Source organism: Urocitellus parryii, chromosome 14 (genome assembly GCF_045843805.1).
Source record: "Urocitellus parryii isolate mUroPar1 chromosome 14, mUroPar1.hap1, whole genome shotgun sequence".
Taxonomy (NCBI): domain Eukaryota; kingdom Metazoa; phylum Chordata; class Mammalia; order Rodentia; family Sciuridae; genus Urocitellus; species Urocitellus parryii.
Window position 1 is genome coordinate 16097075 of NC_135544.1, and position 16394 is coordinate 16113468.

The 16394-nt window shown below is 34.1% G+C and overlaps 1 protein-coding gene across 2 annotated transcripts in view; it reads left to right on the forward strand.

Moving 5' to 3' along the window:
- Hook3 (hook microtubule tethering protein 3) overlaps positions 1-16394 on the forward strand; it is a 121724-nt gene that overhangs the window by 55386 nt on the left and 49944 nt on the right. For both annotated transcript variants that reach the window (XM_026380274.2, XM_026380276.2), the window contains exons 7-11: positions 485-547; positions 1617-1700; positions 7876-8039; positions 12069-12209; positions 13950-14151. In XM_026380274.2, the coding sequence (XP_026236059.1) occupies positions 485-547; positions 1617-1700; positions 7876-8039; positions 12069-12209; positions 13950-14151 (654 nt within the window). The remainder of the gene's footprint in view (positions 1-484; positions 548-1616; positions 1701-7875; positions 8040-12068; positions 12210-13949; positions 14152-16394) is intronic.

Genomic DNA, 16394 nt, shown 5'->3' on the forward strand with positions numbered 1-16394 from the left:
GCTTTGAATCTTCTCTTTGCAATGCAAGGCTGAGAGAAGCAAAGATTTAGGGGAATACTAGTGTGTGAATGTAAGTGCTATATTGACATTGTCCGCATTTATTCTTTAGAATTAAGTTGATGCTTAATACCACTATTTTTACTGAAAGTCACTGTTTTTAAATTTCTAGCCACATTTTAAACTTTACTATTTGTCTGTTCAGTGATAAAAAAATGTTATACTTGATTCTTGGCTGAGGCTTATAGTGAAAATGAGCACCTGAATTTAGACCTCTTATATTAAATGAAGGTATTATTCTGGAGTAAAGAAAAATTTCAAACTCTGAAGTATTATTTACAGGAAATTATTTCATTTACTTTTGTGTTTTCATTTTAATTTTTATATTTCAGTAGTGGCTAGGTATTTATTTATTTGTTGTGTAAGTATATTATGTAGACTGTCTTTTTTTGCCTCACTTTTATAATAATTTAAATCTTAATTTCAGCTAATGAGTAAAGAGTCTCCTGTCTCTTCTGGGAATGATGCCTATGTTGACCTTGATCGCCAGGTATATAATTTGGCCTTATTTGTATTCATGCAAAATTAAAAAGGGTAAAGTTTAGATATTAATGAGAAGCTCTTTTAGTTGAAATTGCTTATGGAATATATTTGTATAATTTTTTATATTTTACCTAAAATTTAAGAACTTAAAATGTTTTGTGAATTGACACCATTTGTAAATTTTTTTCATTCCCCAGTACCTCACCTTTCTGTCCCCTCTGTTGTCCTTATCTCCCCCTTCCTTTTTTAAATTTGTTCTAATTAGTTATACATAACAGTACAATGCATTTTGACACATTGTACACGAATAGAGCACAACTTCTCATTCCTCTGGCTGTACAGAGTCACACCAGTAGTGTAATCATACATATATGTACAGTATTATAATGTTTTTCTCATTCTACTGTCCTGTTTGTAATTTTAATTAAAGTATTATTGCATAACCCACTGAAAACTATTTTCTTTAACTTATTGTAATTCCTGTTTTCTAGTCATGATTTTTTTCTTTTCCCCTTAGTTTGGTCACATGAAATAGAGAGAAAATCTTACCTTAAGGAAAATTTTCAATACTTTGCTAATTTATACTTTGTAATAATAATGGGATACAACTTGGAAATGTTTGAGAATTAGAATAATAAAAATCCTTTGTTAAAAAAAGGGTGCAGTACAAATTAGCATAAAAGTTTAATATGATGGAAAAACTTGTGTTAAAACTATTTATTTTAACAGTTGAAACTTCCATTCCTCTATGAGATGTTTTATCAAGGTAAAACTTCTCAGCTCTTAAAAGAACCAACATTACCAAGAACCAAATATTCCAGACAGGAGAAAATGTGAAAGAAAACTTGACATGGAGAAAGAGCCAAGTTCAGAGAATAGAAAAGATAAGACTTAGGACTAAAAGAAATTCAAAGCTAGAAGTACCTTCTTTTGAATCTTAAAAGATGGTTTTTGATTTCCCCTTGTACTTTTCCCCAAGAAATAAAAGAGAAGAACGTTTTAATTCTATGTTGCATAAAATAATTATTGTTTTCATCTTATATTGAAATAGTTATCATATCTTTGTTTCTAACCAGTTGAAGAAAACTACAGAAGAATTAAATGAAGCTTTGTCAGCAAAGGAAGAAATTGCTCAAAGATGCCATGAATTAGATATGCAGGTAGGTGGTCTGTTCTGTGTACCACCAAATGTTTTGTGTACTGCTGTGTAGTACAGTTTGAATATAATACAATTGTAATTAAATGAAAAAGGAAAAAAAACATGTTTCTGGTTAAGGATAATAGACTCAACAAACATGTTCGTTTTCTTTCTTTTTTGCAACCCCATTAAATTTATAATATTTACAAGTAAATTAAAATGATATGAACCTCTGAGGAAGAAAGAGTAGTGATATCAGCATCCATGAGTCTTCATGGTGTGCTAGTAAATTGGATTTCAGGAGGGTTGGGGAGATTTTTAAAGCCTGGATTTATAGTGTTTGCCAATTTCTGAATTCAAGTTTCTGATGGTTTAACAGCTAGTTTACAAGATCTTAAATATTTAATAGTCACCTTGAGTGTAGCCAGCTCTGAGACACATTCTTCATCAACATCTGAAAGTTAAAAGACAGTTGAAAAGTGCCAAATGGATAAAAAGAGCAAAAAATGCAGTGACCAAAAATATTTGTGAGGAGCTGCTATAACAACAGAACACCAAATAGACCAGATGTGGCAGAAGACTGATGTGAGGCTCTAACTAGATATGTAAAAGGGTTAAACTTCTTGCATCATGTTACCCACTCCACAAATTGATATAATCTAGCATAAATGGTATCTAAAATTGATAGATCAAGAAATACTGATACATTCATATATTTAGAGAGATAAGCAAAATCCAAAGCAGAAACTTGGGAATAGTGAAAATTAGTCTCTGGGGAATGAGAAAATTCAGTAGGAAACTGTGAGTTTATTATAAGCTCCTTTGTCATGTTTTTTCTTAAATAAATCATGTTTAAGTTTTTTTAAATTAGTAACTTTTTTTTCTGTGCATATATAAGGATGTCTGCCATAGATACTAAATTAAAATGTTTTAGCAGCATTAGCTTGTTGTAGTTTATTTAGTTGTTTACTTTTGCAGTATTGGATCAAACTGAGGGCCTCACACGTTTGGTAACACTCTATCGCTGACCTATATTCCCAGCCCCATAGTTGGTCTGATAATTCTAATATTAAGGTTTTTTTGTTCAACACTCAGCCTTCACATAAATTTACCACATCCCAGATAGTATGTCAATTCTCAGAAAAATTGAAAGAATCTGTGATATGTATTATGGTCTCTGATCACCATACAGTTAAAGTTGGAATGCAATAGCAAAAAATATGTTTAAAAAACATACAGCTTTCAATATTTATTTTAACTATGAAAATAGAAATAGTAGAAAAGAATGAAATAGATCAGGAATATAGAGTAGATCCTAGAAAGACTAATGTGGTTTTAGAAATTAGACAAATTATACAACTGACATTTCATATTCTTTCATTTAACCAACAACATTTGCCAAGCACCCACTACATTTCTTGTACTGTTCTAGTTGCTTTAGATAAAATAAAGATGGGGGAATAGAAACAGATGAAACATCCCTCCTCAAGGTGCTTCTATTCTAAGATAGCTGATAAACAAGATAAAAATACACTAAGTTATCTGGGCATGGTGGCGTGTGCCCATAATCCCAGCAGCTCTGGAGGCTGAGACAGGAGAATTGTGAGTTCAAAGCTAGCCTCAGCAAGGGTGAGGTGCTAAGCAACTCAGTAAGACACTGCCTCTAAATAAAGTACAAAATAGGGTTGGGGATGTGGCTCAGTGGTTGAGTGCCCCTGAGTTCAATCTCCAGTAATCCCCCCACCCCAAATACAGTAAATTATGTGGTGATAAGCATTCTAGAGAAGAATAAAGCAGGGAATGTAAAATAAGGAATACAGAGTCCAGAAAATTTAATTTTTAATTGGGTCAACCCAGGCCCACCTTGAGAGAGTGATGAGTTAGTTAAATCCCAAAGAGATTAGGGGAGCAAGCCTACCATATTTCCAGGGGGGAATACAAGCTAAGGGCCATGGAAAAGGCAAAGGATCTGAGATAGGAGTGAAGTAGTGTATTAAAGAGATAGGAAGGGCTGGGGATATAGATCAGTTGGTATAGAGTGCTTGCCTTGCATGCACAAGGCCCTGGGTTCGATCCCCAGCACCACCCAAAAAAAAAAAAAAGAGATAGTAAGATGAAAATGATAACAGAAGAAGGGAGAAAATAGGAAAAGGCAGTTAGTCCAGAGAGGCCTTAATATATTTCTTTATAAAAAGTGACATGGGTAGCCAGCCATTGAAGGATTTTGAGCAAAGTAGTCATGGGATTGAGTTGTGTTTTACGCTTAGTTGGCTCAGAGACCAACTAAGAGGCCACTGCAATAAGGCAAAAAATTATATTGACTTTGATCTGTATGTTAGAGATGCTGAGAGGTGACCACAATAGATTTTTTGAGGTAGAGCAAATGTTAAATTTGCTGATAGATTGGATTTGAGTGTGAAAAAGATGTTAAGGATGATAGCTGAGCAATTGGAAGGAGGGAGTTACCATTTAGTAAAACGAGAAAGACTACTGGCAAACTAGGTGATGGTGGGTATTAATCAAGAATTCCATTTAGGAGCCAGGCATGGTGTCACACCTGTAATCCCAGTTACACAGGTGGCTGAAGGAGGATTTAAGTTTGAGGACAGCCTGGGCAACTTACACCATGTCTCAAAATAAATTTTTTTAAAAAGAGCTAGGGATGTAGCTCAGTAATAGAACACTTGCCTAGCATGCAGTGAGGTGCTGGGTTCAATCCCCATATCCCACACACACATTCCATTTGGGCAAAGATTATTTTGAATAAGACCTCAAAAGCACAAGCAACAAAAGCAAAATTAGACAAATAGGACTATACCGAACTGAAAAGCTTCTGCACAGTAAAGAAAATAATCAGCAGAGTGAAAAAACAACCTATGGATTGAGAGAAAATATTTACAAACTATTCATCCAATAAGGCATGAAGAGGAATAAGGAGGGACTGGGGATGTGGCTCAAGTGGTAGCATGCTCGCCTGGCATGCGCAGGGCGCTGGGTTCGATCCCTAGCACCACATAAAATAAAGATCTTGTGTCCACCAAAAACTAAAAAATAAATATTAAAAAAAAGGAATAAGGAATTCAATCCAACAACAGCAACAATAATAATAATCTGATTACAAAATGGGCAAATGATCCTAATAGATATTTCTAAAAAAAAAATACAAATGATCCACAATTTATACAAAAATACTCAACATCACTAATTATCAGATAAGTGCAAATCAAGATCACAGTAAGAAAGACTGTTATCAATAACCCTTTTGAATCAAATTGTGAAATATGATATATCAAGAAAGATGTAATGTTTTGAACGACCAACAATAAAAAATAAATAAATAAATAAAATAAAAATAAAAATAAAAAAGACAAATGATAGCCAGGTATGGTGGCTGGCACATACCTGGAATCTCAGCAACTCAGAAGGCTTAAGCAGAATGATTGTGAGTTCAAAGCCAACCTTAGCAAATCAGCAACCCCCTAAGCAAATTAGTGAGACTCTGTCTCAAAATAAAAAGGGCTAAGGGTGTGGCTCAGTGATAACTACACTTGGGTTCAATCCCTAGGTATCCACAAAATAAAAGACCAAAGATAAAAAGTAGAACTGCCACATGATCCAGCAATCCTACTACAGGGTGTATGTTCAAAGGAAATGAAATGAGCTTCACTAGTTACAAATAGCCAAGAAATAGTAACCTTATTAGTGTCCATCAACTGATGACTAGATAATGAAAATGTAGTACATATACACAATGGAATACTAGTCGGCCATAAAAAGGATAAAATCCTTTTTGTCAGAAAATCATTATATTAAGCAAAATGAGCCAAGTATAGAAAGACAAGTACCACATGATTGCATGTGAAAGCTAAAATAATCAATCCCAGAGGCCAGGAAGGGAGGAGAGGATAGAGAAAGGTTGTTTAATGATACAAAATATACAGTTATATAGGAGGTTTAAGTTCTAGTGTTCTGTAGCCTATTATGCTATGTTGACTATGGTCAACAATAATTCGTTGTATATTTCAAAACAGCTAGAAGAAAAAATTTTGAATATTTCCAATATAGAGAAATGATAAATGTTTAAGATGGTACATGTAATTATCCTAGTTGTTCATTATACATTCATATATCAAAACATCACACTGTAGTCCATGAAAATATACAATTATTATGTATTAATATTAAAAAGATTTTTAGGGGCTGGGGTTATGGCTGAGCTGTAGAGTGCTCGCCTCACACGTTCAAGTCCCTGGGTTCGATCCTCAGCACCACATATAAATAAATAAAATAAAGTTATTGTGTCCAACTACAACTATAAAAATAAATATTAAAAAAATGATGTTTAAAAGTTCTATTTGTAAAATTTTAATTGGAGATTGCTAGTAGACATACGAATAGAAATGATTCCAGTTCAGGGTTCTAGACTAGAAATAGAAATATGTCAGTTGTCAGAAAATAGATGGGGCTTATAGCCATGAAACCTGAAGCCATTACTATATTTAGAAAAGATAAGCTGTAGGCACTATTAGGGAAATTGAGAAGAATAGAATCCAAAAGAATGAAGCCAAATGATATAAGTGCTTCAAGAAGGATAACCAATTGTGTCAAATGTTGACTTAGTGACTTGGGGGTCAGTGATCCTGATGAACAGTAGAGTGATAGGGCCAATAGCCCAACTGGAATAAGTTAAAGAGAAAATGGATAAATAAATAAATGTACCTGTCAAAATTTACAAAAGAAAATGGGGGATTGTAGTAGGACTGGAATATAGCTCAGTGGTAGGGTACCTGTGTGTGCAAGACCCTGGGTTCAATTTCCAGCACCACACATGTATACTTTTTTAAAAAACAAAACAAAATAGGCGGAAGAAAGAAAAAAGTAAAAACATCAGGCAACTTATGTTTATTACTGGGGATTATATCCACTGACACTTTACTACTGAACTATATTCCTAGCCCTTTTTAAAATTTTTTGAGATAGGGTCTAATTTGCTTAGGGCCTTCCTAAATTGCTGAGGCTGACTTCAAACTTGAGATCCTCCTGCTTTCAGGTTCCAGGTTGCTGGGATTTAGATGTGCACCACTATTCCCAGCTTTTTATGACTATAAATCCCCTTCAGTTCCTAGGTCTGCATTCTGAAACTACAGATTAGCTAATATCTTCTAGAATTATATTAATAGGAATCACACATGTTCCTATGTTATGTTCTCTTTTGGTCTGGTTTTTGTTGTTGTTTGTTTGTTTGTTTTCAGTATTTCATGTTATCATTATCAATGGGAACTTTTATTGCCAAAAAGTTACCTGTACAGTGGATATACTCTAATGTATTTATCAATTTACTTATTGATAAATGTTCGGGTTATTTCCAGTGTTTCTCTATTACAAGTGAAACTGGCAAAATCTTTTTAAGACTGGGGCTGTGTCTCAGCAGTAGAGTACTTGCCTCGCATGTGTGAGGCACTGAGTTCGATTCTCAGCACCACATGTAGATAAATTTTTTTAAAAAAAGGTCTATCAACAACTAAAAAAAATTTAAAAAAAACTTTTTAAGTTATTGTGTGGGCATATGCTTTTACTTCTCTTTGAGTAAATGCCTAGGAGTGGAATGGCTAGATAATTTACATGGTAGTTACATGTGTAGTTTTTTGAGACTGCTGACCTGTTTTCCAAAGTGTTTGAAATAGTTTATAGTCTCATCAGTGATACCTTTTATTCTTACCTTCACCAATACTTGGTACAGTCTTTTAAATTTTAGCCACTTTAGTAATAACATTTTAGTGTGACTTTTCATTTCTTTGGTGACTCATGATGATTATCTTTCTGTGTTTGCCCTCTATCTTTGTTGAATATCTTTTCAAATACAAAATAAAGCCAGATGTGGTGGTGCATAGCTGTAAGCCAAGCTACTTAGAAGGCTGAGGCAGGAGCACTGCTTGAGCCCAGAAAGTTGAGGTGCCTGGGTAGTGTAGTCAGACCCATATCTCAAAATAATAAATAAATAAGAAATAAAAAATTAATTCTTATCTACTTGTACATATTGTTCTATGTGAAAAATATTCCAAAATAATGCAAATGTTTTAAATGGAAATTAACTGTATTCTTTAAAGTAGGGTTTGATTCATAATAGTAATTCACAGGAGACTGAACTGACGCAGTGTAATTGAAGGAAATAATTGCTGTCTTCTGTATTTCAACAGGTTGCAGCATTGCAAGAGGAGAAAAGTAGTTTATTGGCAGAGAATCAGATATTAATGGAAAGACTCAATCAATCTGATTCCATAGAAGATCCCAACAGTCCAGCAGGAAGAAGGCATTTGCAACTCCAAACTCAATTAGAACAACTACAAGAAGAAACATTCAGGTAAAAGACCACTCATTAAACTTGAATTTTAAAAAATTTTGTAACTGTCACTTAATGGTTAGGAATATAGTATTAGGACTAATGGTTAACTGCAGACCGAGACAAAGGTGTGTAATAAATAACTTCCTCAGATCTTTCCATACAAGTTATGTGACATAACTTCACATCTAGGATGAATTGTATCAAATATTTAATATTTCTTCATGACAGAATGCTCCACCTGCAAAATAACGGTGAAAAAAAGAAAGAAACCAAACACCAACCCTTCATTCCATACATCTGTCCCACCCCCACTATAGTGTTGTAGTAAGCAAAGGCAGACCACGAACAAATTAGAGGAAGACAGGAAGAATGCTAGTGAAGGGATATGAGATGAGTTGGCATACTCCTGTAGTCCTAGATAATAGAGAGACTGAGGCAGGACAGTCATTAGACCAGCATGGGCAACCTAATGAGACCCCCTTCTCAAAAAAGAGAAGAAAAAAATAGGCAAGGTGAGTTGGAGCAATCATCAGAAAAATTAAATTCATTCAAAACTAAAATTCCTTTTAAAAAAACAACAGATAACTGGGCAGAGTGAACCACAGATTGCCTGATAGGAATTTCAAAGTAAATTCATTTTTGTAAAGAGCCAGATTCGGTAAAAGGATACAGAAGGAAATTTTAAAGAGACACAATATGCACAGGCATACAATTTAAAGAGATAATACAAAGACCTAGGGCATGATTTAAGAGATAAGTTTATTTTAAAAGACAAGCTGATTTAAAACAATAGGTACAATTTAAAGGAACCATCTTTCAAACACATCTTCTGGAGAAGTAAAAGGCCAAAAGGGAAAGGGAAAAGAGAATCAGGAAATTTTGATATGCTTTAAGATGAAATAGAAGCACAAAATTGAAGGTCTTAGCAGCATTATGAAAATATTTTGTCATGGTTTACTAAAAAATATATTATGACCTATTTCTTAACTGGCTATAGATTTCCATTGCTAAAACAGAAAAATTATACTTTTTGTTTTTTTTTGGTATCAGAGTTTGAACCCAAGGGTACTTAACCACTGAGCCACATCCCCAGCCATATATATATATATATATATATATATATATATAAATTTTTTTTTTTTTTTTTGAGACAGGGGTTTGCTGAGTTACTTAGGGCCTCAGCCTCATTACAGGCATGCACCACCGCACCTGGAGAAATTAATTTGGTTTTTACTTTCCAAGTAGCTTAATTTAGAAATATACCTACTGTCCTTCATTATTTCTAAATGAAATGTTTCTGAATTTTCTTCTTTTTTTTTCTCTAACAGAAGACAATAAAAAGCTTTCCTTAGTCCTCTTGGAAACCTTTGAAACAATCCATTCCTTATTGCCTTTACCAGCAATTCCAAATGGGATCTGAGGACCCTGAAGGTTCTTTGAGACTGTTTTAGAATGCATAAGGCTCTCTCTTTTCTGACTACATACTTGTGCAAGCCTGGATTTTCCTCATGTATTTCATTGAAAAACATCACAACAGATGAATATAGAAACGGTTATTAGAACCCAACTTTCTTCTGTAAAACCAGATATTTCAGTTATGTAAATAGTGTTAACCTTCATTTTTTTTTGTTTCATAAAAATGTAATTTTTTTCATAAACAATATGTTTGTATTAACATAATGGGCTTATTACTGTTATTTTCAAATGAACTAAGTAAATAGACTTAAATGTTTTAATTATTGATATGACAAATAGCAATAGATAAAACCTACATAATTTAAAAAATATTTTTAGTTATAGATGGACACAATACCTTTATTTTATTTATTTATTTTTATGTGGTACTGAGTAAGGATCGAACCCAGAGCCTTACAAATGCTAGGCAAGTGCTCTACCACTGAGCTATAGCCCTAGTCCCTAACTAAAGGTTCTTTAGGGTTTTCAGTAATTGTAAGAATATGAAGGGATCCTGAAACCAAAATGTTTGAGAACCCTATATCTTGACCTCCTAAGACAAAAATCCATGAATAATAAAATATAACTTTACCCTTTTATTTCTAAATTGTGGCTAATTTTCCAGTTATAGTTTAGGGAAATTACATTTTCATTATTAAGGAAATCATGTTTAAAGTTTTGTTGATCCAGAATACATATTCATAATAATATATTTTGAAGTGCCTTAAAAACTCAAATATTTGATCAGTACTATATTTCTCAAGGATTTTTGTTGTTGTTGTTAAATATCCTTGTAAAGTCAGATATATTTGTCCCACTTTCTTAGCTAACTAATGGTACGGTAAACATACACAAGTAACACAAATGAAGATCTAAATATATAAAATGTGTGATATGATAACATTTTCTAATCAATAAGGAAAGTTTAGATTGTTTGTTTATGGCTTGGCATAGTTATTTTGGCAGAAGTTAGATTCCAGCATTGCATCATAGGCAAAATGAATTAAAAACTTTAATGTTAGAAATGAAACCATTGAAAATGTAATAGGGGACAGACAGGAAGGACACCAAATAGGAAACAGGAAGCAGGTTTCTTTTGCTGCAGCCCGGTTAAGAGGGAAATCAATTAATCCCCTGAACCCTTAGTTCAGGCCATTTCAGAACTTTATACCTATTGTGTAAGGGAAGGGGCTCAGAGGTTCACAGTCTGCAGAAGTTCACACAAAAACAGCTTTTTCTTTCACTGTTCTGGGCAAGTTAACCCTTCAAGGACAGTGCCTGAGAAGGGGAGAGTTTATTTTCCCCCTTCTTCCCTCCCACTGCCACCTGTTACCATGGATTCCAATTAGTAACTACTTCTCTTTGAAATGTAAACATCTCTGTGAAGCTCTGGCTCAAGGCCAGAGGCCTTGTTAAAGGATCTTTCTTATCACACTTTGCATTTGCAAACACACTTGTACAAACATATATATAAATTTTTTAAATTTTTATTTTATTTTTTTGCTTATACTAGATATTTCATAAATATTTGTGAAAAACTGGTAAAGGTGCATTGATCTCTTCCAGGCCGGTGGGCACATAGATAGTGCAACAGGAACTAGGAAGTTTAACTACATTGAACTCTTGTAGAGACTCTTCTACTTATAGACTAAGATTAATTATGGTGAAGATTTCTGGAGAAGCTTAATTAAGATTTTCTGTGGAGGAGGAAGTGCCATTACAGAAGTACTCACAGAAAATGTAGAGTTAAAATAAAGAAAGTTTATACACTAAAAGTAAAAACTGAAGTTCCAATCAGTTGAAATGCATAAAAATTAGGACTTATGTATGTATTTTTTAAATACTTATATATAATTTTAAATAAAATTAAAAGTCACTAATTGCATAAAATACTTGCAATAGGAGAGAGAAGAGCATTATAAATCAAAGAAAGGGGTTGGGGTTGTGGCTTAGCAGTAGAGTGCTCACCTAGCATGGGTTCAATTCTCAGCACCATATAAAGATAAATAAGTAAAATAAAGGTACTGTGTCCAACTACACTAAAAAAATAAATATTAAAAAAAGTTAAAGAAAGGATATATGTTAAGTAAATAAGTCTAGTTAATTACAAGTAGAAATAGTATTAATGATTTTTTTTAAACATGAGAATGAAAGATGCGCTCCCAAAATGTTAAACAATAGTTATTTGGATTAATACGTGGTATTAATTTTCTTTGCTTTTCTGTATTTTGCAAATTTCAGAAAGAAATATATATTAATTTCATAATTAGAAAATAAAACCTTAGAGGTGGGGGTGTGACTCAGCAGTAGAGTGGTTGCCTAGTATGCATAAGACCCAGTATTTGGGGGAAGCATTCTTTGATGTCTAGCTTTCTGACAATGGAGGATTGGTCACAAGTTGTCACTTTTTTCAAGTGTGGAACACTGGAATCAACTTTAATAATAGATACGATTTAGGAATACAGCTTTTGGCCACAAAAATCACAGACATGTTAAAGAGTTTATTTTTATGTTTTCTCTTCTTTTATTGTTCCAAAGAGAATTCTGAGACAGTAAATAGTGCTTTCTTGATCTATTTTATTCTGGTTACAGACTAGAAGCAGCCAAAGATGATTATCGAATACGCTGTGAAGAGTTAGAAAAGGAAATCTCTGAACTTCGGCAACAGAATGATGAATTAACTACTTTGGCAGATGAAGCTCAGTCTCTAAAAGATGAAATAGATGTTCTTAGGTAAACAATCTTTTGTGTAATTTCAGACCCATCAGTTCTGTGTGTGTGTCTGTCTGTGTGTGTGTGTGTCTCTCTCTCTCTCTCTCTCTCTCTCTGTCTCTCTCTCTCTCTCTCTCTCTCTCTCTCTCTCTTTAACAAACTCTTGAATCTCTTAGCACACCTCAGTGTGTTTTAAGAGTCATACTACCTGGGTTCATATCCTACAGCTGCCACTTATTTAACCTCTATATTTTCTCAGCTATAAAATGGAAGTAATATACATACTTACCTCAGTTTTATATGAAGAGTTAAATGAGCTTATCTCTTGAAATGCTATCTGGCAAATCAGTCCTCCTGCCTGTTAAATAGAAGTTAATCTGACCATCATTTCACACTTTTCTAGCTCGGGAACATTTTTTTCTTATTACCCATATTCTTTAATTCTGAGCCCTCCAGGCACTTGATCTTTTTTTTTTTTTCTTGGATGCTGGCACATGTTGCAGGGCTTCATTTCCTTCATGGACATTTTCACATTCACTTCAGTTATTCTCTTATTGATACTTCACCACCTGCCACCTCAGTAGTCTACCATTCTGTTTCTTGTATAATCTCCAGTTATCTGTTGAATCATTCCTGTCATTTCTGTTTTCTGCTTCAGTTCTTTGAATACTGAGAATGAACAGAGAAAATTACATAGATAGTTTTGTCTAACTACAAATTAATGGTCTTTACTCTTCACTTATTATATCTGCAGTATTTTGGGGAAAAGTTTCTTACTCTAGGTCCACCATTTCACTATTAACCAGTACTTAGTCCTGTATCCCATTTCTCTCATAGTTGTTTGTTGTTTTTATAACTCTTTCACCTGTCCCCTCCATGCCTTAATCTCAGTAAATGACCTTGTCTCCTACTGCTCAGAAAAAAGAGATTATGAACTGTTGAACTCTCCCATGCTCTTTGTCTCTAGAACCTCTAAATTTTCTGAGTTTCATCATTTTTCTGTTGCTTGTAGAGTGTAGACCTCTACTCTTCCTCCTGTCCAGCACTAATTCATTTTTCAGTATGTCAGTCTCAAACCTTCGTGCTAATGTAGGGTCTGTGTTATATCAATTATCATTTTTCTTTGCATCTTGAGTCTCGCTTCTTCACAAACACGCACACACATTTTTTTTTTTTTTTTTTTTTTTTACATTTAGGTCTCTTTAATTTTAAAAAGAAAGAAAAAGAAAGATTTATTATTCCTTCCTTCCTTCTAAAACTAAAATTATGTAAGAAAAATTTATATTCTCAGCTGGGGTTATAGTTCAGTATTGTAGCACTCAGCCTAATATGCATGAGACATTGTGTTCAGTCTCTAGCACCACATACACACATATACACACAAATTACATTTTCCTTTTAGTTTCTACAATTTGCCACTGTCTATCTACTATTTTTTCCACTAAAACCTCTGTTCCTATGATCACTCATGACTCATGCCTAACAACTTACTTTACTTTTGTACTAAATGTGATTTTGCTGACTGTCCCCTGCTGCTTTCCTTGAATTGTATAACATTCTAAACAATATATTTTTCTGTCATTTTGGACATTTTTACAAAATCTGAGCAAAAAATTATTCTGAAATCACTTTTGGTATCATAATTTCATTAGAATGTGTTGTTGCCTGATAATGCCTAGTAATCTTTCTTGGTTTAACGTTGTCTAAAGATCTTAGCAGCCGTGTGTATATTTCTGATTTTTAATTTCTATCTTATTCTAGACATTCTTCTGATAAAGTATCTAAACTAGAAGGTCAAGTGGAATCTTATAAAAAGAAGCTGGAAGACCTTGGTGATTTGAGGCGGCAGGTTAAACTCTTAGAAGAGAAGAATACCATGTATATGCAGAACACTGTCAGTCTAGAGGAAGAGTTAAGAAAGGCCAATGCAGCACGAAGTCAACTTGAGACGTATAAGAGACAGGTAAAAGAACAGAAACAACTTTTCTCATGATGGTTTTAAACAAGCTGTCTACTAGGACATATAGTTTATCAAAACCACTAACTTTTGTTTTTACAGTTTTTAATCTTTTCTTTATTATATTTTTTTATATTTAAAGAACTTTAAATATAATTCTTTTGGGGGGGTACCAGGGATTGAACTCAGGGGCACTTGGCCACTGAGCAACATCCCCAGCCCTATTTTGTGATTTTCTTAGAGACAGGGTCTCACTGAGTTGCTTATCGCTTCACTGTTGCTGAGTCTACCTTTGAACTTGCAATTCTCATGTCTCAGCCTCCTGAGCTGTTGCATTAAAAGTGTGCACCACCATGCCCAGCTAAATATAATTTTTATCCAGAGGATTTCGATTGGTCTCTAAAGCAACTCTCCCCCACTTTTTTTAATTTTTAAAATTTAATATGGAATACTTGAGAAATACACAACAGGGCTAGGTGTGATGGTATGCTTCTGTAGTCCCTCTACTAAGAAAGAAGGCTGATGCAGGAGGATCACTTGAGGCCAGCCTAGATAGATAACACAGTTGAGACCCTGTCTAAAGGTGGGTGTGGTGGCACATGCCTCTAATCCCAGAGGCTCTGGAGTCTGAGGCAGGAGGTTTGCAAGTTCAAAGCCAACCTCAGCAACGTAGCAAAGCCCTGTCTCAAAATAAAATATAAAAGGGCTGAGGATGTATCTCAGTGGTTAAGCACCTGTGGGTTCAGTCCCTACCAAAAAAAAAAAAACCACAACAGCAAAAGTATAATACAGGTATAATACAGTAAATACATGCTTAAAAATACAACACTTTCTCCCTTGTTATAGGTAACTTCTGTATTGCTATATGGTTTTTGTTCCGCACATCTTTTTATACATTTGCGACATATCTGTTTATTCCTCAAAATTTATTACATTTTTACATGTTCCAAAACTACATAAATGATTCAGTGAAAACACTCTTCTGTCAGGGCATCATGGCACACCTACAGTCTCACCTACTGGGGAGTCTGAAACAGGAGGATCACATGTTCAAGGCCAGCCTTGGCAACTCAACAAGACCTTATCTCAGGGTACAAAATTGAAAGGGCTGGGGATGTAACTCAGTGGTAGAGTACCCCTGGCTTCAGAGTCAAAAAAAAGAAAATACTCTTCTTTATTTGACTTTTTTTTTACCCCAGTATATTTATGGGATTTATTCATGTTGATAGGCATTGCTTTATACTTACTATTCATTGTTAATGCTGTATATTATTCCATTGAGTGACTATTCCAAAATTCATCTACTTTACTTTTGAAGGACATATGAGATGTTTTCACTTTTATACACACACACACACACACACACACACACACACAGAAATGCCCCTATTAATCATACTGATCATGTCCTGTGCACATGGTGGAGGTTACAGAGCTTTATCAATTGTTTTTCTGTTTCTCTCTCTCTCTCTCTCTCTCTCTCTTTTTTTTTTTTTTTGGTACCAGGGATTGAACCTAGGGGCACATAACTACGGAGCCACATCCCTATTCCTTTTTATTTTTTGAGACAGGGTCTTGCTAAGTTGCTTTGGGCCTTGATAAGTTACTAGGACTGCCCTCAAACCCGGGATCTTTCTGCCTCAGCCTCCCTAGTAACTGGGACTATAGGCATGTGCCACCATGCCCAGCTTTATGGAATTTCTTAGAGCATTGTCAGTGTAATAGATGTTCTAGTCTATTCTTTGAAGTGATTATATTACCAACAAAATGTTTATATGGATTCCTTTGCTCCCCCACATCACCAACACATAGTATTGTCAAATTTAAATTTTGCCAATTGGTGAATATAAAATAGTGTCTCCTTGTGATTTTACTTAGCATTATGCAGATGACAAATATATGAACTGACCATATTTCTTTTGGAATTTCCTATTTTTATCTTTTACCCATTTTATATTTAATTCTTTTTCTTAGTCATTTAACTTTTTCCCCCCTGGTACTAGGGATTCAATCCAGAGATACTTTGCCACTGAGCCTCACCTTTAGGTCTTTTTATTTTTTATTTTAAGAAAGGGTTTCACAAAGTTGCTGAGGTTGGCCTCAAACTTGCAGTCCTCCTGTAATTTATAAAACGTTTTATATGTTCTTTATGTTAATTTTTTTAATATTTATTTTTTTAGTTTTAGGTGGACACAATATCTTTATTTTATTTTTTTATGTGGTGCTGAGGATCGAACCCAGTGCCTCAC